Genomic DNA, 22,996 nt, shown 5'->3' on the forward strand with positions numbered 1-22,996 from the left:
AATCCTATGCATCTTTTCCTTCCCCTAATACCACCACTTCTAGTTCAGCTGAGCTGAACAATGACTTTACTATCAGCTATTCTCACTGTGTCTCGAAGACTTGTCTCTCTCACCAACAGAAGTTGGTCCAATAAACAATACTACCTCACCGACTGTCTCTCTATTATCCTGGGACCGACACAGCAACATTGCATATGACAAATTATTTCATTTTGAACCTCAGAACCCATCTGGTTATGAGAAGAATTCTGTTTAAATGACCATCAAAATGTATGTTTCAGCTCCAATCTCTTTATAACTGCCATCCATGTGGCCAAATTCCATGCACAAAGCTAAACCGACCTCTGAAAGCTCATCCTTACTCCAGGCCCATGAAGTTGTATTTACTTCTGAGAGGGAATCCACATTTAATTGCAAGTCACATAACAGCTATGTGGCTACAAGACCCCTCTTCTGACCAATGGTTGATTCCTTGACACCATTCTACCGGATCCCTAGCAATAATGTCAGGAAGGCATTGCACATTCATTCTGTCTCCCCACCTATGTAAGGCTGCGAAAGCCAACCAGATCAGTTCTTCCAGGTCTGACTCACAAAGGAATTTAAAAGGGTTTATCAGTTTTGACATTTTTGACTGTGGCACAGAATGCTTTTGAGAACAGCCCGCTTTGGCGGGGGAAGGGTCAGAAGTACAAACCATAAAAGGTATTTGTACAGGGAGGAGGAAGACTTAGGCCTTCACAAAATGTGTTGCACCCCAAAAGAAGAGTGAAACAGATGGAAAAGAAAGAGAGAGGAAAGGAGATGTAAGGGAGGAAGTTTCTTTTTAACAAGCTCTTGACATTTTTAATGGGTTTGAATTATTTCTGAACCGTAAAAAGAATTATTCATTTAATGACAATGACATGGTTAAAAAGGGATAGTCACATATCTGTGCCACACATACCAGGGCAATTACACAAAATCAATCATGAAATGTCACTGGAAAAAATTCCTGTTGTACATCAAGAATGATTCCAGCTGCTCCATGTCCAAAGGTAGGCAAAATCCCAAAATCTCAGGTTTACTGGACTATGAATATATGAATAATGCAAGCAACATGCATGGTAATTTCCTGGAAAGAGGAGAAAGGAAAACAAAATACCCCCAAACCAGGTGAGCATTAACAATACTGATGGATATCACTTAATAAATAGCTTGACATAAAAAAAATAATTAATGGCTGCCAAAGTTGGCAAGGTTTTTAAACAGATCCATTTGCTGTCTCAACAGTTTTTCGCCCATTTCATCATGTTTATACAAACAATCTACCATTCTTCGGTAGTTAATTCCACAGTGTCACTTCAATGTCTAGACAGTATTTTGTGTCCCGCTGATACCACAGTACACAATAAATCTGACAGAGTACTAGAGAGTGGCCATTCTTCAGGTTTAATAGAAAATATAATGCAGATAATGATAATAACGGTAGCTTAACAACTGATAAGAGTCGAGGAAAAATCCTACTCTGAAATTACTCCACCTCTGGACAATCCTAAACCAAACTGCCCTATGATCTTCTATTCAATTAAGATTATAATATCTGCTCTGTAATACCAGACTGCTTATAATTGTGGTATTCACCAGAAGTACACCCCAACCCCATTATAACGCCACCCGATATAACATGAATTTGGATATAACACGGTAAAGCAGTGCTCCGGCAGATCAAAGCAAGTTCGATATAACGTGGTAAGATTTTCTGGCTCCCGAGGACAGTGTTATATCGGGGTAGAGGTGTATGTATAGAGCACAGGATTGAGAGCCAAGAGTCCCAACTTCCTTCCCCAGTCTGACACTGACTTGCTGTGTGACAGTGGACAAGTCTAGGGCAATGTGGATAAGAACTCCTTGTTTGCATTCAGAAAACAAAATAAGTGGCTTGCCCACTTTGGTTAATCTGTCCAACAAGCTGCTTCACGGGAATGTTGTAAGGCTTAAAAAATGTTTTGGCATTGGTGAGGCCTCATCTGGAGTACTGTGTCCAGTTTTGGGCCCCACGCTACAAGAAGGATGTGGAAAAATTGGAAAGAGTCCAGCGGCAACAAAAATGATTAGGGGGCTGGAGCACATGACTTAGAAGACTGCAGAAGAGAAGAATGAGGGGGGATTTGATAGCTGCTTTCAACTACCTGAAAAGGGGTTCCAAAGAGGATGGATCTAGACTGTTCTCAGTGGCACCAGATGGCAGAACAAGGAGTAATGGTCTCAAGTGGGGGAGGTTTAGGTTGGATATTAGGAATAACTTTTTCACTAGGAAGGCGGTAAAGCATGGGAATAGGTTACTTAGGGAGGTGGTGGAATCTCCTTCCTTAGAGGTTTTTAAGGTCAGGCTTGACCAAGCCCTGGCTGGGATGATTTAGTTGGGGATTGGTCCTGCTTTGAGCAGGGGATTGGACTAGATGACCTCTTGAGGTCCCTTCTAACCCTGATATTCTATGATTAAATATCCTTAAATCAAACTCTAATAAGTTCTTAAGCAGCAGGTTTCTTATTTTGCCTATCTGTAAATTGAGACTAAATGGAAATATTTTTTAGTTTGTGTGCCTATGGTGAAATTGACATTTACCAATAAAAATCTAATCCTTCCATGCCTAACTATAACTGTATGTTTATGCATCCATACATATCATGTACACATATAGTATACTATAGTTAAAGGATTTTAGAACAGGCATCATAAAGAAACTAGCTGGTAGTTTAGTGGCAAGGCAATGCACTGCCACACAGAAGGTGCAAATTTAGGTCCCAAACATCAAAAAAGTTTTCCCCATTGCTCTTGAGCAACTGCCTCTGACTGAGCTTTCTAGTTAATCAGTTCCAGATGCTGAAGTTGATTGGTTGTCCCAATGTCTAACCAATGTCAGGGGCCGGTGGGAAGGGGCAGTAGCCAACAGTGCCCTTTTCCATTTATGACTTGTTTTTCTAGATGCACACTCCCCCTCTCAGCCCCCTTTGCTTATATCTTTTGTCAACTCCAAGGCTTATTGCAATGTGTTCTCCATGGAACTACACTTGAAGACCAGTCAAACGTCAGGAAGTACAGAATACAGCTCCTTGCCTCTTCAACAGTATTTCCCTCAGGCAGCGTGTTATACCTGTGCCCCTTGACCTGCACTGGCTTCCCATACATTTCTGGTTGCAATTCAAGGGGCTGGTTTGAATCTATAAAAAGGTCAGGCCTTGCTTATTTTAGAAACCATCAGGCTGCTTGTGCAATACCACAGAAGTTGAAATCAGCTGAGTTTACACCTTAGGAAGTTGAGGACAAGGTGTTCTCAGTGAGGGGATCCCTTATCTCTGAAACTTATTTTCTCTCTCCCTCAGTTTGAATGTGCTTACCTTCAAGCGACACTGTAATGCCTATCTATTTACCTAGGCTTTGTACAGGAAGGCTGTGGGAAGTTAACGAGGAGGGAGATTTAGAGCACTTTGATCTAGTCTTCTTTGACACAGGTCTAGATCAAAGCACATTAGCAGATTGTTAATGCATGTCAGCAGGGTCCACATGAACAGTCAGACTGTGGCAGACTAGTAGGGGTAGATTCACACCCCAGCTTGCTGTGAACTAAATGTTTGTGAAGACAAGCCCCCTAGGCTCTGTGGGGAAAAGGCTGACAGTGGGAAGTTAATGAGAAAGAAGAGTTTCAATTTGGGTAGGTTAGGGAAGGTCTTTCATTGGTGAGAATCCAATTTTGATTTGTATGTGTTTGGAACAAAATGTTGTTCATGTCCCAGAGTTAGGGATAGGCACAATTTTAAATACATCTAAATAAATGAGCCCAGCATATACAGATAAGGCTCTGTTCCCATAATGTGGTCTTCCTCATTTCTCCCCTCACCCCATGCACACACACACTTTTTTTGTAAATAACTAAGTTATAAATTGTTTAAAAATTATCTCCTGCATTTAATCTCTCTCCCCCACAGCAGATACCAGTAATGTCATCATACAACTCCAGATGAGGGAGACAAATTGATTTGACACCAAATGCAAATGTACATGGAACACATAAATAAAGTGACTTTTTAAACTATTCTATAAAAGGTTATTTCTATTGTTAAGTAAACAAGAGAACAGATGTAAACAAGTTTAAGACTGTGGCTCACAATAATTAGATAAAGCTCAAATTTCAAGGATGGATGGTCAAGCCTTCACTTCAAATGTCCTGGCTTTGGGTGATTTTTGTATCACAAATATGGTTTAAATTACTTTTTTGAATTTAATTTATAAATGATTTGCTAAAATTATTGCCTTTTTTGTATCATTCATGTCCCATTCTTGCTCCCTTAAAATCACTAGCAAAGCACCCGTTAACTGAAATGCGGAAGGAGCAGGTCCTTAGTGACCTTTTACAACTACCCCCATCTTGTTCCTTATTTTTAATGAGAACTTGTGCCTTGGATTTTTTTTTTAACTTGCAGTACAAGGGATGACTCTTCTACTCTGTAGCTCATTATTTCTTAGTCCTGTTACTGATGCTGTTGCTCTATAGCAGTGATTCTCAAGTGTGGCCACGGTAGCCGCATACGATCACCACAACGCAGCTACATGTGCAGCCACCATAACTTTTGGGGTCCCAGAGCCCCTTCCCTAAGCTCTCTACCATGGGTCACCAGCTCTGCTCCCTCCAGCAGCAGCCCAAATCACCAGGCCCATGGTGGGCCTGGTGATGTTTCATTATAGTGTAGTAGGGCTGCTGCCTTTGGCTGTGGGAGGGAACCAGCCCTGAAAGAGAGAAGTATTGAACAATTCCTTTTCAAGAACATTTTGAAATAAAAAACAGTTTATTGACATTTATAACAGGTAACTTTAATGGTATTATTAGTAGTACATATTATTCTTTAAATAGAAAGGATTTTATTGACATGACACTTCCAAATAACCACATGACTATGTTGTCACCTGTTTAATATTTTAACTGGACAGAACCTTCACTTATATTCTACACTGACTGAAATAACTCCATGGTATTTAAAGTACATATAAATGCCCATAAAACCCTGCCAAATAATGGTGGGGTTCCAGGACTAGTCTTGCTCAGTGACTTCTCTATCTCATCTGCTCAATTTAAAAATCAAACATTCAATTTTTTCCCAAATTCAACCTGACACTTAAAAATCAGGTTATGTTTTTTCTGCCTCTACAGTTATCACCATTAGTAAAAATACTGCAATATCAGCTCAGCTGCAGATTTCTGGATGTTGTCTGAGGCTTTCCAGAACCATGTTCGCTCTTCCATAGCTTTATTAGCTCTGTAATGCACAGAGTGGTAAAAATATTTTTCCCCACCAAATTAAACCGACAGATGTCAAAGATAAACAAGGCGCAGATATTCTGAATAAGAAGATGTTTTACATAAAGAAAGGTTACTCACCTTTTAGTAACGAGTTACTAAAGAGATGTGTGGTCCCACTCCGCACTCACTATGGGTGTGCTCCATGTGCCTGAGCAGTGTCCGCTGGTCTGTGCCTGTGCCTGCTCATGCTCCAAACTGGGGACGGACTGCCTGCCTCTCCGGTTCTTACTGTACTGTGGATTATAGTAAGGTTCCAAAGCAGAGGGGAAGGAGAGTGGGTCATGGAATACATATAGGGACCACACATCTTGAAGAACTCCAGATACTATAAAATAAGTAACCTTTCTTTCTTCTTCAAGTGCAGGTCCCTATGAGTAGTCACTGTGTGTGACTCACAAACAGCATCACATTGAGGCGGAGGGTGTGAGGAACTATGCTGCACCACAGATCACAGGCCTGCTGTTCCAAAGGAAACCTCCATGGATGAAGCTTGCGTAAGGGGGTAGTGCTTAGTAAAAATACCTACAAAGCCTCATGTTGCTACCTGCAGATCTCTAATAGAGGAATTCCTTGCGGCAAACCCACAAAGGTACTTGTGCTGTGGCACAGTGGACCCTCACACTTTGTGGGGGAAGGGTGACCATTTGTTCATAGATAACAGGATGCAACCCGAAATCCATACCTAGACTTTGCAATGAAATTGCTTCTCCTTTATTTGCTTGGCATCACTACATTGCAACGTGAAGGTTGTTTGGGTGCCTTAATTGTGCACTCTCATACTTAACATATTTGGGTTTCTTTTAAGTATAACCTTAACTGTGAGTTTTCTGGGTTTGTTATGCTTGGTTTTGGAATAACAATAACAGCTCTGTAAAGTTTTTAACCTTAAATTACTGATCAGTACTCTCACTCCATGGGAGTTTGCCACTGACTTCAATGAAAGTAGGCTTGAACTCAAAATCTCTCCATTATGCAGACATATCTGATTTTTATCTGCTTAGGGGCAGTTAATTTGCATTAAGCTTTTCTGAGGGACTGTAAATTTAGCCTTCTGAGTTGCCTCTCTGTGTATGTGAATGGGTCGTTACTTTCTGTTCTACCCAAATTCCCATTTGCCACCATGTGGTCTAAGTCTCTATCCATCCTTTCAGTTCAGATTTCCTCTTTAGCTGCCTGGATTGAACAAGCCCTTGAGAATTCTCATTGTTTGTTTTTTTTACCTGGAATAGTGAATGGCTTGATGGCCTGCAATACTGAAATAGAAGTCAGTTGTGTGCTTCATCTCATCAGTGTGTCCAGAGACTTCGATCCAGTGTCCTATCGGCAGGCAGTAAACTCCATCTACCAAGTTGCTTTCATTGTAGACACAGCAGCGGTCATGATGGGGCCCATTACCTGAAACAGAAGCAGCAACACACACAGGTTGTGAATCAACACTGTTTACATGGAATCAAAGTAAATGGGAATTTAAATATGAATTTAAGGTCTTTGGAACAGGGACTGTGCTGCAGGGTGGCTGGCATCAGTAAATGAAGTAGATCTAGCTCTCCCCTGCCAGAACAGGTGCTTCCACTTGCCCAAGTAAGAGGGTTGGGAAGCCCCTGATGCTATAAAGAAAAAGGGAGAATCAGAGACAGTGAATCAGAGCTGCCTGAGTGAGAGTCAGGAAGGGCAGATGAGAACGGCCAGAGCCAGAAGGTGTTTCCTGGGGGAAGGCTGAAAGCAAGGAGAGCAGCAAGAGGCGCTTTCTCACTGACATCCCAAAGCCAGAAAGTGGAGGGGGCTGAAGATGGGAGGAATAGCAAAGGGAGCTTTAAGTCAGAGAGCTGGAGCCAAAGGCCAGAGAGAGCAGAAGGCAGGGGAACCATTGGAGAGGCTTACTCACTGACATCTCCAGGGCTGGAGCCCTGGACCCAGAGAATCATGAGAAGTCCATGGGGAGTGACGGATGATCCCCTGGTAAAGATGCTCTCCCAGCGGAGTGGCTGTGGAGTTTCCCCTGGGAAGAGGAGGGTTGCACTCTTGTTGGAAGACCTGTGGTCACTGTCCTGGTACAAGGACAGGAGAGGATTGACAGAGTCTGGGCATGGCTGCAGGTGCCAGTGCATGGTATGTGGGGCATCCAGGGACAAGATGTCTTGAATTTTAATGACTGCATTGACTGTGTGTGGGAAATGGAATACACCTGAGATTTTGTTGGAGATTCAATTAGCTGTGTTTTGGTAATAAACCAGCCCCAAGGGGCGGGGGTGGTGGTTATTATTTAATCAAGAGAGCCTACACTGGATTTACTGGGGATACTGAAAGGCGAAATTGAGGCAGGTTTGCCTGTTGTGCCGCAGCCTGAAGAAAGGGGACGAACCTGGTGGGGCTGCTCTATGACAGACTCCCATTTACTATATGTTTGGAGAACACCAAGCATAATACAATTCGTATCACCCAGTCTGACTGGCCTTAGGCACAACCACAAAATAAATGCTTAGCAGCCACCATCACTGAAACCTTTCGAAAGAAGAAATAATAAAAACTGTAGAGGATCCCAAATCATCACCAGGATACTTCCAAGCACTTAAAGGTTACAAAATAGATAGATGAAACTGTTTGTTTTTCAAATGTATGTCTCTTCTCTGCTTACCTGCTAACACCTGAGTTCAATGCTCCGTATTTCCCCTGCAACTTTTGAGGACATCACTAGTACCTAAAGAAGGCCTCCTCTACAATAAGAGATTTTTCCTAAAATTTTCCACTGTTGCTATCAGTTCAACTCCCCACGAGGTAAAGAAATCTAGACTAGACAATGCACCAGGTTTTAAGACCCATGTTGTGTAGGCCTGCTCTCAGCAGCGAGCCCTGTCCACACTTGCGCTTCCACTACTGTAGTAAAGAGCCACAACAAAAACACAACCTCCTTTCTCCAATTACACATTTGTGATGTTGTCAACAGTTGCCAGGGGAACAGAAAACTCAAGTCTTGACAGATAAAGAGCCTTTCCGGTTCATTGTTATAATTCTTTCACTTGCCATTTTTAAAGGTTAGAGTCAGAAGGCTAAATTATGCCTCTTCCTGCACGGGGATGCTAGAAGGGGGAGATGGCTAAATGGGCCCAAATAAGATTCAACACAATCCAAATTCCAACACTGGAAAGCATAAGGAGGTGTACTAGCTAGTTCCGCCAGCAGTGTTGGTAGTCCCAGAAACTGGATGAGGCACAAGAAGCCAATAGTGCAACTCAAGGGAAATCAGTGGCTATGTCTGTTATAGGGATGTAACAGAGGGTGCTCCCCACAGCACCCAAGAAGCATCATGACTTTAAAAGGTACTGTGTCTCCAAGAGCTGCAGCTGGTAGTACCTCTTGTCTCAGCCTCCCAAGAGGCATAATTAAGCTCCTGTTATGATCATGAGGTGGGAATCTCAAATTGTTGTTTTAAAAAAACACTTTACGTTATACATAAAATATGTGGTTCAATCAATAATAAAAACCAATAGCTATTCCTTCTCACAAAGGCAACAACATTCAAGTAATCATCCTTAAAGTATAAAATCACAATGATATCCATTTACTTTCTCTGTTATTGGACTGGTATAAGGACCGATCTGTCACTCTTCTTCTCATACAAAGAACAATTTTCAGAACTACAGATCATACCTACAGTTAAAGAAAGATTAAAACAGTTTTTTTTTCTATTAAAGAATTAGTATGGAGCTATAAGAAAGTTATAAATATAATTAGGGTTTCAATCTTGCCACTTATTTGATATTGCACACTCGGCTAGATTTGTAAGGTCTAATAACAAACAGAGACTATCTCAGATCAGTGAAATTGTGTTTTTAAAAAAGTATAATTTATAGGGACAAAAAAAGGAAACTATTTCAGTAGACCCCTGCAGTTGTAAAAAAATGAGACTGAATAACACTTATGTCCTAAGAGGTAACAGAACGGTTGCTTGTGTAGCTCGATAATTGAGCTGATGTACACTACTTTCAGTGTACTAGTGCTTACTGAGTGATGGTGTCTTAATCATGGGGTGTGAACACATACATGAGACAAATAAAAGTTATAGGAAATCTACTGTGAAGAGAGCACGTGAGAAAAACTAATGCAAATTATTAGGATGAACATTTAATAGTTCTTTATTTTCTACATTGCATGCAGCACTTTTTTTCCTAGTTCTGGGTTACTATTTTAATATAAAATAAGAAATGTAAAAGTACAAGAGAGAAAAACACTTCTCCCTCACATGTTGCTTAAATATTATATTCCATATGCAATGATACAATGCAACTTCCATTAAAATATGGCAATCAAGACCAGCTTATAACTTTTAATGTTCTGACTCTTGTCCTTATGCATATTTTTATTTCATATCTTTCATTGTATGTTTGTCTTGATGCTTTTAAACAATATTTCAAGGCAGCAGAGCACAGCAAAAGTACCCTTAAAGTAGAAAAACAATGACATTTATGAACACACACAAATAAACCAGCTGAATACATGATGGTTAGGGCTTTCATTGGTAAGCAACAGCTTTCTTTTTTCTTTCAAGTTTATTTACAAAACTTATTTAAACTGGAAGGTTAATGACCCCAAGCCTGCAGACATGGAACAACTTTCCTGTATAAGGACTACTAGTGATCCAATAAAGGTAACAGAACTTAGCCTAAAACTTGCATCAAACCTACTCAGGATAACTTTCTGTGAACAACCCTAAATAAAATATTTTTCTTTAGTAATTCCAAAACATTCCTTTGCCATTCTGAAAAATTTATACATATAAAGCACATAATGTTACATTCATTAAAATATATAAATGATTATTAACTGCTGTCCACTAAATAGCCACATCGATTGCCTTCTTCAACAGCTTTGGCCATCTTTCTCAATACTTACTTTTCTCATCTTATCACTCTTCACCTATTTATCCTAACTCTCCAGATCTCCCCCTCTTCTCCCGGTCTCCTCTCTTGCTCCAACTCTACAACCTTCACTCTCCTTTCATAGTAACAGAGTCACACCTTCCCTCCCCCAGTCTAACACCACATTCCAACTCTTCCTCTTGCGCTCTTTTCCCTCACCTCTGGCAACAGCTGCTCAAACTCTACACTGGCCTTTTCACTTTCCTCCTTTCTCCCACTTGCTCTTATTCCTCCCCCTTTCTCCACCCCTTACTCCCACTGGAATTCTACACCACTGCACAATGCAGAATTTGCACAGAATTAATGTTCCCCACAGAATTTTTTTTTAATTTTTTCATGCAGAATTTGCTGCTGCTGCTCCTCTCCCCCACCCCCCAGTAAGAGGACTGGAGTTGGCTCTGCTGAAGATTGAGGAAGAGGATGCAGTTGTGGGGCAGCATTGCCAGTGCTAGGCACGAGACATGGAGGTGGCGGGCACCCAAGAGCCTGGAGGTGGCAGCTGTGGCTGCTGCTGCACAGGCTCATCCCAGCCGTGCTGGAGGCTCCCATGGGCACAATAGACATCCAGTGAGAAGGGGAACCCGGCTGGCAGGGGATGAGAGCGGTGCCCTGCGGCTTGGCTCCCTGCTCCTCAGGGGGACACTGCCAGGCAGAGCAGCAGAGGCAACGGGCACCAGGGCACATTCAACATGGTGACTGGCGCAAGCTGTGCTCCTCAGGCCACTCTCCTGAGGGCACCAGGCAGCCCAGTGTGTGATCCCTGCTCTGCTAATGGGCTAATGGCCAGGGAGCCCTTCAAGCTGAGAACTTACGCCCCTGCCTCAAACCTTGACTGAAGGAGCACTGAGAAGTGGTCCAATGTTGGCTTTCCAAGGTGTTGGGCACCCACAACCCCCATCACACGCAGCGGGTGGGAATTGGTACACATAGCCACCCACGTTTGGACATTTTGTTCTCAGTCTCCTATTCCCTTCACACTCTTTTTTCGTCCCATTCCCTCAGTTAAAAACAGTCTTAATTCATTAACGGTACAAGTATAAGAAGTTTGATTCCCTGGACTCACCGTGCAAAGTATCCTTAGCACTATATAAAGCTAATATGCTCAAAGGACTTTAACATTATCCCCTGACACGACTGCACAGCATTCTGCAGAGGTACAGAAATATCATTGTCCATTTTATATACTGGAAAACAAGGACACAGAAAGCGTAAGTGACCTTCTGACCAAGGTCACACAGCAAGTGAGTGTCCACAGAAAGAACCCTGGAGTTCCTGTTCCTAGCTTGGTGTTCATTTAACAAGACTGCACTTATCTCACCGCTTATATCGAAGTCTTTTACCAAGCACAGAGATTGGCTACCATAGATCTTATCTTCTGGGGGGAAACAGGCATAGAGGAAATGTTTTCTTGGATTGTAAACTTTGTGCACTAGTTTTGAACATTAATTTACTCAAAGTGACTTAGAGATAATGGACAATGAACTTTGGCCATTTGAATAATATTTTCTGAACCATACTCTGCTTATAGTGAAAATCCACTTATGAGGCCTCCACTATAAGGCTTCACTGATAATACAGATTATTTTACTTCGCTTTATTTTCTCTAATAGTCTGAGATCATTTTTACATTTTATGTTTGATTATTTTGAGGAGAGCCTCATGAAATTCTTTTGTTAAATAATTTTTGTGGTCTTTTTGTGTTATTTCAGTTTATGGACCTGGGCACGGTGGGTCCTGCTTCCCATGGGGGTTGAGCGGGGAGACCTTGTGCTCACCCAGCTCTGCAGGTTGAGTACAGTTTCAGACTCCGGGCACTGCAACTTGAATCTTTTTTGTTGTCTATATTGTTACAGACATATTTGCTGACAGTATGTTGAAATAAATTATCAAAATAATTGAAACTGGCATGATTATAGTGTGTTATTTTGAAAAATAAAATATGCAGAATTTTAAAATATTGTGGGCAGAATTTTTAGATGCAGAATTCCCCCAGGAGTAACTCCCTCTGTCTCGCTTTAGTGCAGTCTAGAGTTGCTCAAGTTCCCTTTTCCCCTGTTCCCTCTGGGGCTCCTGCTTTAGTTTTTAGAAAGCAGAAACAACCTGTGATGTCTCTCTCTCTCTCTCTCACTTCCTTCATCTTTGTTCCTACCGGCTTTCCCCCTGCGTGGCAGCCAGTCAAAAGAGAAAGCAGCAACCGAGGCAATGTTCCCATTCATCATGCTCTCAATAGCAGAAACACTGGCTTCCTGCTCTCCCATTTCTAACTCTTTTCCCTCCTCTCCCTTGAGGTTTATGCCATCTGCTGACTAACTTTCCCCTGTCTCCTCATCCTACTTCCTCTTCAACTTGGACTCTTGGTCCTCCGTTTCCTTTCTTCCCAATCCTCCATCTTAATTCTTGATTACTTCAACCTCTGTGTTAATGATCCTTTCAACTTTGCCATCATTCACTTCCTTTCTCACACGTAGCTCCAGTGCCAACCATACACAAAACTGTAGCCACTCCTTCAATGTATAGTCTTCACGAGGCATTGGTCCCTCTCTTCTGTCACTTCCAAGTAGCTTCCTTTCTCTGATCACTATTTATCATTGAAAGAGGTGGAGGAGTAAACAATCAAATAAAAAAGAGGTATGTTTTCATTTAGGTTTTATTTTCTAAACAAACACCCTCCATTCATACAGTGCATTTCATTCAAAATTACACCAAATTGTTGTAGTAGCAATTTTTCATGCACATCATACACATGTCAGTCATTCCACCCACCACTGAAATAGAGCAACAATGTACAGTGCACAGCAACACAATTTGAAACAGGAAGGGAAGACAACTACTGCATTCTATTGAAACCAATGACAAAAAAGTAGGTAGATGGAATGAAGTTACCCAATCAATATTGACCTAGGACACTGAAGTTTACATCCCTCTCATATAAGAAGTGCCATGAGACCTTAATTATTGCAAGTGATCAGGATTGTGCCTTTAAGTCTAATCCAAAAGATGCCACCTCCACCAGAAGTATCTCCTAAAACATGCTTGTTTTACAAGATAAGTACAGAATACAAGTTTCAAATTAAAAAGAAAACAAAAACCCACTGAATTAGTTTATATGATATCTTTACTGTCACAATTTCTCATGGGCTGTCCCAAATTATTTAGATACTGTAAAGTGGCAATGCAAGGAAAAAGTTCTAGCTACACAGAGCTACATAAACAAGTTTGAAGAAAAGTAGTGAGATAGCAATCATTTATAATTCATAAACTACTTTTAATAGCATTTTGCATGCACGTCTCTTAGTTTTTGTCCTCCAGAGCCATTTCAATAATAAAAAGCTGTAGCCCCATAGGGAGCAGAACTGCTAACACATTCTGTTGGACTTTGTCACAAATAGCTCTATTTGGGGAAAACCCCACAGCTAGAAGATGTATCTGTCTACAACTAGGTGAAGAAACCACTTGTGGTGACTCAAACCATCTGCTCAGTGGCCTGCTAAGTCATTCTGTACACCCCGCAGGTAAGATGCTTCTAGATCTACTGAGCTGGCAAGACAAAGCTTCCTGAGTAGGGCTGCTTCATGACAGACTGGGGAAGAGTGGGCTCCCCTCTGCTTGTTAAGATAAAACATTGTCGTCATGTTGTCTGTGACAACTAACAGTCTGCTTCCACTGATTTGCGATAGAAATACTTGGCACAGCTTTCAGTTCTCTGACACTGATGTGTAAAGCTAAGTTCTCTGAGGACCAGAGACCCGGCAGACAACTAAAATGGACTCCTTATCTGAGGACCGAAGCATCTGTCCCTAGCATGAAAGTTGGTTGTGGGTGAACAAATGGAATGCCTATCTAGGGACTTGAGGACATGGGAGGGCACTCTTACCAAGGAGTCCAATTGATGGCGGTTTGGTGGGTAGACAGATGCCAGCCAGCCTCACAGAGTTCTGAGTCACAGTCTGACATAGTGAACCACATAGGTGCAAGAAGCCATGTGACCCAGAAGCCTCAAACGGTTTGGTGGTGTTGTGAGCAACAGACCTACGACAGTTGATCAAATTGCCTGGAACGTGGAAGAAAGGCCCTGGCTTGAGATGATTCCAGTGCAGCCCCCATAAACTCTACTCTCTGGACTGGGGAGAGGAGATACTTTTGTGTGTTGATTAACAGTCCCAGATCATTGACTGGATCAGGTTAACGCTATGCACTTGCCATTTAGACCAGCCCTTGACAAGCCAGTCATCTAGATAGGGACAAACCTACACTCCTGATCCCAGAAGGAATGCAGCCACTACTGCCATGACTGAGAGCTGCTGACAGGTTAAGAGGAACTTAAGGTATGTCTATACTACCTGCCAGATCATCTATACTACCCGGCGGCAGTCGACTCCCCACTGTGAGGACGGCCAGGTAAGTCGAACTAAGATACTTTGACTTCAGCTATGCAAATAGCGTAGCTGAAGTTGCATATCTTAGTTAGAAACCCACCCCCCAAGTGTAGACCAGCCCTTAGTCACAGTTTATAAGTACCTACACGGGGAACAAATATTTAATAATGGGCTCTTCAGTCTAGCAGACCTAAGGCATAACAGAATCCAGTAGCTGGAAGTTGAAGCTAGACAAATTTAGACTGGAAATAAGGCATAAGTTTTTAATTAACTAGGATAATTAACTACTGGAATAATTTACCCAGTGATTGTGGTGGATTCTCTACCACTGGCAATTTTTTAAATCAAGATTTGATTGTTTTCTAAAAGATCTGCTCTAGGTTGTTGTTGTTGTTTTTTTTTTGGGGGGGGGGGGGGGTCCTATGACCTGTGTTTTACAAGAGGTCAGACGAGATGATCACAATGGCCTTGGAATCTATGAATAATCACAAAAAGTCAGTATTATGCAGTTTCAAAGTTCCTGCATGTTTTAATCCCCAGGATTTGTTTTTCACTTTTTTTTCCTGCTACAACCAGTGTTAAAAAAATTAAATCACCATTTACACTCACCCTTCTATCCTTGGGGTAAAACAAAAACAAGCACAAATACCCTGTGGAAAAAGGGCCACACACAACTAAAAGGATATATTTTTAAAAGCTCAGGCCACTTTTTAAATGGATCGTTTTATTTAATCTTGATTGTATTGATTTTTTTTCCCTGAGAACAAATGTTGGTTTAATTTTTTAGAAGGTGGCAAACTTTTAAAAAGTTGTGAAATAAAACCCAGCCTGTGTAGTGCTTTTCAAATATTTAATCCATCACTTACCATCTACAGACCTCTCTAACCAGTCATGTATGCCTTTCTAATTGAAGAACAAAGAATCTGGATAAGTTTATGAGCAGATATAGGCTTGACTAATATACATCCTGCCTGAGTCCTGCTGCGCTGCCGACTGGGAACCGCCTGTGTTAAGCGTTTCCCAGTCGGAGCCTGCACCTCACACCCGAACCCACAACCCCAACACTCCGGGCCCCAGCCCAGAGCCAAAAACTCCCTCCCAGAGCCCACACCCCTCACCATCTCCTACCCCACAATACTCTGCCCCAGCCTGGAACCCCCTCCTGCACCCAAACTCCCTCCCAGAGCTTGCACCCGTCACTCCTGCACCCCAACCCCCTGCCCCAGGCTCAGCCAATGCACACTCCACAGTTGAGAATGTTACACTGATTTGTGACAATTCCTGAAGGATTTTGGATCTATAAACTACAAATGACACTAATAAAAAGTAAAACTCATGAAATGTCCAGTAGATTCTATGAGATTAGGTGCAGTGTGACCGTATGACCCCTACACCCAAACTCCCTCCCAAAGCTTGCATCTCTCACTCCTGCACCTCAACCCCCTGCCCCAGGCTCAGCCCGGAACCTGCTTTCACACTCTGAACCCCTGCCCCAGCCTGGCGAAAGTGAGTGAGGGTGGGGGAGAGCGAGTGACAGAGGGAGATGGAGTCAATGGGGTGGAGTAGATCTGGGTTGATCTTAAATTCAGAAAGTGATCTTGTGTACAAAAAGTTGGAGACTACTGCATTATAATGGAGAACCCTCAGAGTTCTATTATGGGCCGAATTCTTCTCATTATCTGTATGTTCTACTGTATGGTGTCAATATCAGCAGTTACCACAATTGGACTTCCACTGATACACATACAGTGCTCAGATTTACTTATCCTTTATACCAGAGCCTGTTATGAAAGTCTCCCTGCTATCCAATTGTTTCAGTGAAATTCAATCTTAGATGGCTTGGAATAAGCTCTGCCTCAACCCAACCAAGACTGAATTGCTATTGATTGCTACAAGATAGAGGTATGGGAGGGTTGAATTTAGATAGGTCAGATATTTTGGCAGTTGATCCTGCTAGGAATTCTTAGGGTCATTTCAGACTCTTGTCTTTCTAATGTCAACATATGGAAATTTAAATCAATGAAAATTCAGATGTGGTTGATTTCACACAGTTGATGAATGTTGCCAAGATAAAACACTTGCTTTCTACATCTCATACAAAGATTCTTATTTCTGAGTAGACAGTTAGTTATTATGCTTTTTAATACTGGCTTTCCTGCCGTCTCTATACAGTCTTTCCAATAGGTTCAGAAGCAGCAGCTAGCTTTCTTACACTGGTTAAGTATGATGACAGAATTCTTCATTTCCCACACATACTGCACTTCTAGATCAGTAGTTTGTTTAAACAGCTCTCCTTTCATGAGCTAGTACCATGTGATTAGTTTGAACTAACCACACAGTACATCCTGGCATGATCTTTTACAGGAAAGATATAGAGAATTTGGGCTTGGGACTTCTGAGATAATAAAAGAATGAAATTCACAAATTTCCTGACTTGAAAGACTTGACAGAGTAAAAGTCATGTCAATTTCAATCCTTTGCAGACTCATAAGAGATACCAGTAAAGTACAAGGATGGTATAATGTGTACATTTGTATTATATACACTTGAAGATCAGTGATATTTATTTCTTTGTCCATCTCTGAGGTAGAATTTTAAGTCTGTTGCAGCACTCTGTTAAAGACCTGATGTTATTTTATCAGGGGGATAATTTATAACAGTAAATGTTAGTCAGGGGCCCACTGGATCTAGGACTGAATCCAGTCAATCCTGATAGCCTCCTTTTTAAGGATCAGTTTAAACAACCACCACCACTACCACCTGGAATCAGAACTTAAAGACATAAGACATACTGCTATATAGTAAACTGATATGAAGCAATCAATGAAAATTAGTTCCCAATCATGTCATAACTAAGTCACAGTGATATTTTAGGTGGACAAGATAAAACACTATATGCTATTGTAAGCTGAAAATGTGGTTGCACAAATTTACTGAGAAACTGTGTTTAAATGCAGTCACATAAAAAAAGGAAAGTATGATTTTGGGGCTGATTTCAAATTGATTCCTATTTACTCATATCAATAATGTTTCTTCACAACTGAAAAGCATTAATATAACTAACATTTTCTCTCTCAATGAAGCAATGGGTTCTCAGTAAACCATTGTGTATTACACATAATTAGTCAACATCAACATCCAGTTATACTTAATATTCCCTCCCTTACTCATTGAAAAATAAGTTTGGTGTGGGAGGAGAGAATAAAGTTCTACATTGCCTTAAAAAACAAAATAAATTATGCTATTGATTAAATTCCTATGTTGCTGCCTTCTGCAAGGGTTGAGGAGGGATTTGTTATATACAAGTAAAATGGTGACACCTAGTGGAAGTAATAATCAGCAAGTAAAACATCAACATTAAAAACAGGGTTTAGAAGTTTTGGGTTTTTTTCTAATTTACAGCTGTTTCCCCCACCCAGGGGATCAACATATTAGTTTGGGGGAAGGAGATGTGAATTTCACCAGAAAGGAATAATAGGGCAGGGAAGGAAGAATTACTTGCCTGAAATTCTGCTTCCTTAGAGATATCATGAAGGATACTTACTTGTGCTCTACTGCTACTGCTGTCCTCAAGGATTAAAATAAGACACAAATGGCAATTAGGCATCTAGCTACCTCTCACTTCTTTGAAGCCTCCCCTTTCAGAGATTTCTACTAGCCTTCTGCTATAGTGCTGAGAAGAAACCTGCACAAACTGTATAGTTAAATAAAATGTCATGAGCTAGTCACTGAATTCTACACTCTCCACACAATGCCAGGGATAGTTCAGTGGTTTGTGCATTAGCCTGCTAAACCCAGGGTTGCAAGTTCACTTCTTAAAGGGACCATTTAGGGATCTACAGCAAAAATCTGTCTAGGGATTGGTCCTGCTTTGAGTAGGGGATTGGACTAGATGACCTCCTGAGGTCCCTTCCAACTCTGATATTCTATGATATAAAAGTAAATTATTGAGTCCTTATAAGCAGCACACACCCAGAGTTCTGCAAACTCAGAAAAAATCCCTGACTTCACACATCTTGTTTTGTAACAATCAGCCATGACAGCATGTGTGCTGGCCCCTCAGAGCCAAAAGTGGAGCATGTATTTTTTTTCCCTTGAGTGGGGGAAAATTGAGAGGGAAAGCTACAAAAAAATCAATAAAATAATAGAAAGTAAAGAGAAGGAAAGATGGGAATGAAACAGCTGAAGAAAAGGAAAGGAGAGATGGAGAGAGAAAAGCACATGGCAATCATGTAACAGGGAGAAGTTACAGGGGATTCACCAGTTCATCGCAAGGGGGACTACAATAAGTTTGGGAACTACTTCTTGATGTAGTCCTCTGCTTAAATGCTCAGAACAGAAGAAAACCAAAACTAGTCTTTGAAAATGTTTTTGGAATACTGCAATTTTATCTAGAAGTTACCTATTAACTCAAAATGGAATGGACAGAGTCATTCAAAGCAAATCCCTGCACGATGACTGGTTGAGGGATATAATCAGGCAATCCAAATGCAGGAACTTGTACTATTGTCCGGGCTTGAGTAACTTAACAAGACTCCTACTAAGAAGTGGACACAAAATATTGAGACCCACACCAACAGAATCCAGAGGAAAAATAGAGCACTGCTCACAGGAGCACTCCCTACTTGGACTGATAATTCATGCTGAGTAAGACAGGGAGCAGAGCACTGATAAGAGATAGTGACTAAACACACCTAGCAGTGGGAAGCAAGAAATCTCACTGGAGTCTGAAGAAGAGCAACAATTAAACCCATAGGCATGGCTGATCTCAGTGCTTTTAACGCACGGGCCATGTAGGCACTAACACCAGCATCTTGACACTTAACCAATTAGTTTAATGTGAAAGCGTACACTTGTCTCTTCAGTAGCCAACAGAACTAGGCTTTAAAAGACAAAGAATCCACTACCATTTATGGAGAGTTCTTTTTATTCCATATTGACAGAAGTAGTAGTACATTTTAATGAAAGGAGCTCAAGCATAGGTCCAAAAGTTGCCAACCCTGCTTGATCGCTCCTGCACTAGAAAAAAGAGTATACTCACTATAAATATGCAGTTTGCTTTGTTATTTAAGCTGTAATGTGCCATATGACCGCTACTATTTTCAGACCATTAAATGCTCAAGCCACTTAAAAATTATGAATATATTTTACTTCAGTTATTTTTTTCACTATTTATATCACTTTATTAACCAACACTAACTGCAAGTCTAACTGAAATTACAAAACTTTTTGAACTGCTTTCACAAGATGTACATTTCCCAAGACAGAAAAATCCAGCTTCAGTTGCCTAACCCAACTTGGCAGCGGCTGGGATGCTGCAGAGGCAGCATGCTCAGCCCCAGGCTTTGTAGCATAATTATTATAAATAGAATTGTTTTTCAAGGTTTGCCATAAGGCATCAGCTGTTCCTGAAAGCAAGAAAAATGAGAGATCATCAAGATTTCATTTGGAACCCAGAGAATCCCTAGAAAACAAAAGTGGGAAGATTAATGTGAACAAGATTAATTATTTTGGGAAAAACAAAATGTGTTTATTAAGTGCTTTGAGTGTATATTATGTCATTTTATAGTAAACACACCCTGCCCATTCTCTACTGTTTAAATAACTGAATTCACTAAAAAAAACCCTATATTAGTATGATGTTAAGACTGAAACTATAAACACAAATATTACTATTTGTTTCTGGTAGCAGCCACAATATGCTGGCACTTTACAAACCGAAAAGGGAACAATCCCTGCTCTGAGGAGCTTTCGATACAAAGGCAGACAAACAGTGTAGAAGGTGCATAGGATATATAGTTATGGGCCAAATATATATATATATAAATTTATATGAAACAAACTTTTTCCAAATTACTTCTCCAGCTTAGCATGGTCAGCCATCAATTTTTCCATAAGCATCTTGTCAGAGGTGTATATTCAGGAGTGACTTGAACGTAAAGAGGGTAAGGGCCATAACGAGCAAGCTCAGCAAAGTAATATACCTGCAGTAGCCTTATTTTGGCCACTATGCATATGGATTTGTGATCTAAGCACAAATCTATAAATCTATCTAATTCTAGCTTTGATGCTGGCTGTCTCACTGGCTTGGAAGAACCATGATCTCTGTGTCTCAGTTTCTTCATCTCTAAAATAGTGATAATACCTATTTATCCTGCAGGAATATTTAGGAGGATTAGTTAAGTTTATGTTTGCAATATACTTTGAAGATGTAAATAAGTATTAAACACAGTATTTTGAAGTATATTTTAAGGAACATTATCAGATTAAAATCTTATTTGAAAATAGTTTTCTCACCTAAAGCTGTCAATGTGGAACAAATCAGCATTACATCATAACTGATGTGATGTAACATGTTATACACTTAACTGGCTGGAAATCCTTTTAGTTGCATAGGAGTGCCTCAGCCCAGCTATTTGTAACAAATAATTCTGCCCACTCCTATAACACCCCCACTATTGATTGTGAGTATGCCTTCAGGAGTTACAGATATTCTAATAACTGTGTTATAAATGTTTTCCTAAGAATTGGTTCATTTTCACCTTAAACAGATGGTACTGAACATCTGACACATGTTGATTTATATTTTATAAATCTTTTTTAAAGAAAAGAATCCAGATCTGTTTTCAAACTAATTTTTACAACAGAATACAGAGGATCACCAATATAATAGTCAAAGTTTTTATTGATACATCATTGACACAGGGGTGTCTTGCAGTCTTTTTTTTAATTATTGGAAGGAGAAAATCTCTTGTTAAGCTCCTTTCCACATCTTATCAAGAACAATGATATCCAGGAATCTGAGGGTTAAAGACAACCATTTTTGTTGACTGAGAATGGAGGAACCACTCCGATGATTACCATAAAAGCTCAGCAGTATGTTGACAATCTCAACAATCCACAGACTGTTTTCTACCTTTGCAGCCAGGCAGGAAGTTCAGATTGCTGAATACTCACCATGATAAAGAAAAAAATTCCATACAGGTTAGTCCTGAAGGAGTATTTATGGCAAAAGTAGAATATACTCAGTACACTGTCCATTAAACAAGCACCCAGAGATTAACAGAAGCTTTTATATTGTGGTATGTCTGAACTGGACAGCAACTGGGCCTCCAAGGTTACATGTAAATTGGTTCAACACATTTTCACAATGTAAAAGAGAAGGGGGAGAAACATTTCCCAATAAGTACAGGTTAGCCTCACTGCAGCTAAATTCTATGGGGAGCTGAATGATGGTTTAATAACACAAATAAAAGGGGTTTTCACTCACCGTAGCTAAACTAGGCTCTTCTGACCAAAATCAGTCACCCAAAAGCCTCACTTGCACATTTCTTGCATGTGCCCTGGGTCCTATCCTGATTATTAGAGTCAATCATTGTAAAAGTATTGACAACTGGTGATAAAGTTGCCCCCACCTTTCCTAGCATCTATTCTCATTCAAGCTCCAGAATAACAACTTCAGACTGACACCAAAGCAAGTTTGAAACACTTATCTTTATTGCTTGTCATATACTGTGTAATCTTAGAGTGGAAGTCTGCCAGGCCTTCCTACACACCTTCATTACACACATCATTGATAAGGCAATGAGTTATTTTGGACTTGGCCCCTTCTAGAAAAGGGCCTCATTTACTGCTCCTTTGGATGGATGAGAGATTTTGATTTCGTAAGTTCACCTTTCCTGGACTTCTGCAAAAGAAAGAAATTGTCAAAACAGGCTGAGTATGTCTAATTTAGTTGTTATATATAACAAATTTCATTAGTCACATGTCCTAAGTACATCAAAACATCAAAAGTTGTTTTCAAAGACCTAAGATTGTTAGCTGTATATTCTTTTTTAATTTATTTATTTCGCTTTCCTTGGTATATAATTATGGCATGTCTTCCTCCATAACCTGTATGTGCAGCTGACTGAAATTTGATATGTATCCTCCCTAATGTGCAAAGCACAGCTGTATTGTCATTTGCTTCTTCTGTGCACAGAATTAAATTTTAGTCGTTTATACACTTTAAAATACAAGTTGCTCCTTATTTAAAAAGATAATATCCTTCAATGCATCTTTTCCCCTTACATTAAGTCTCAAGCTCCCATCACTGAAAAGGCACAGAATCAGATCTTTAGCAGATTAAACAAACAACGAAGTGCCCATTCTCTCTTGTGTCTAAGATATTACAGTGAAATTCACTGAAATAGTCTAAGGCAATGGTTCTCAAACTGTGGGTCAAGACCCCATTTTAATGGGGTCGCCAGGACTAACGTTAGACTTGCAAGGACCTGGGGTTGAAGTCAAAGCCTGAGCCTCTCACCCAGGGCTGAAGCCGGAGCTTTGGCTTAGGTTTCAGCTCCCCCCTCCACCCCCAGGGTCA

At 40.7% G+C, this 22,996-nt stretch overlaps 1 protein-coding gene across 3 annotated transcripts in view; it reads right to left on the reverse strand.

Moving 5' to 3' along the window:
* EPM2A (EPM2A glucan phosphatase, laforin) overlaps positions 1–22,996 on the reverse strand; it is a 50,017-nt gene that overhangs the window by 23,729 nt on the left and 3,292 nt on the right. For 2 of the 3 annotated variants that reach the window (XM_045008516.1, XM_045008515.1), the window contains exon 2: positions 6,560–6,734. In XM_045008516.1, coding sequence (XP_044864451.1) covers positions 6,560–6,734 — 175 coding nt within the window. Of the gene's footprint in view, positions 1–6,559; positions 6,735–8,902; positions 11,849–22,996 lie in introns of those variants that run through there. The other variant, XM_045008518.1, reaches the window with a different exon arrangement.

Source organism: Mauremys mutica, chromosome 3 (assembly GCF_020497125.1).
Source record: "Mauremys mutica isolate MM-2020 ecotype Southern chromosome 3, ASM2049712v1, whole genome shotgun sequence".
NCBI lineage: Eukaryota > Metazoa > Chordata > Testudines > Geoemydidae > Mauremys > Mauremys mutica.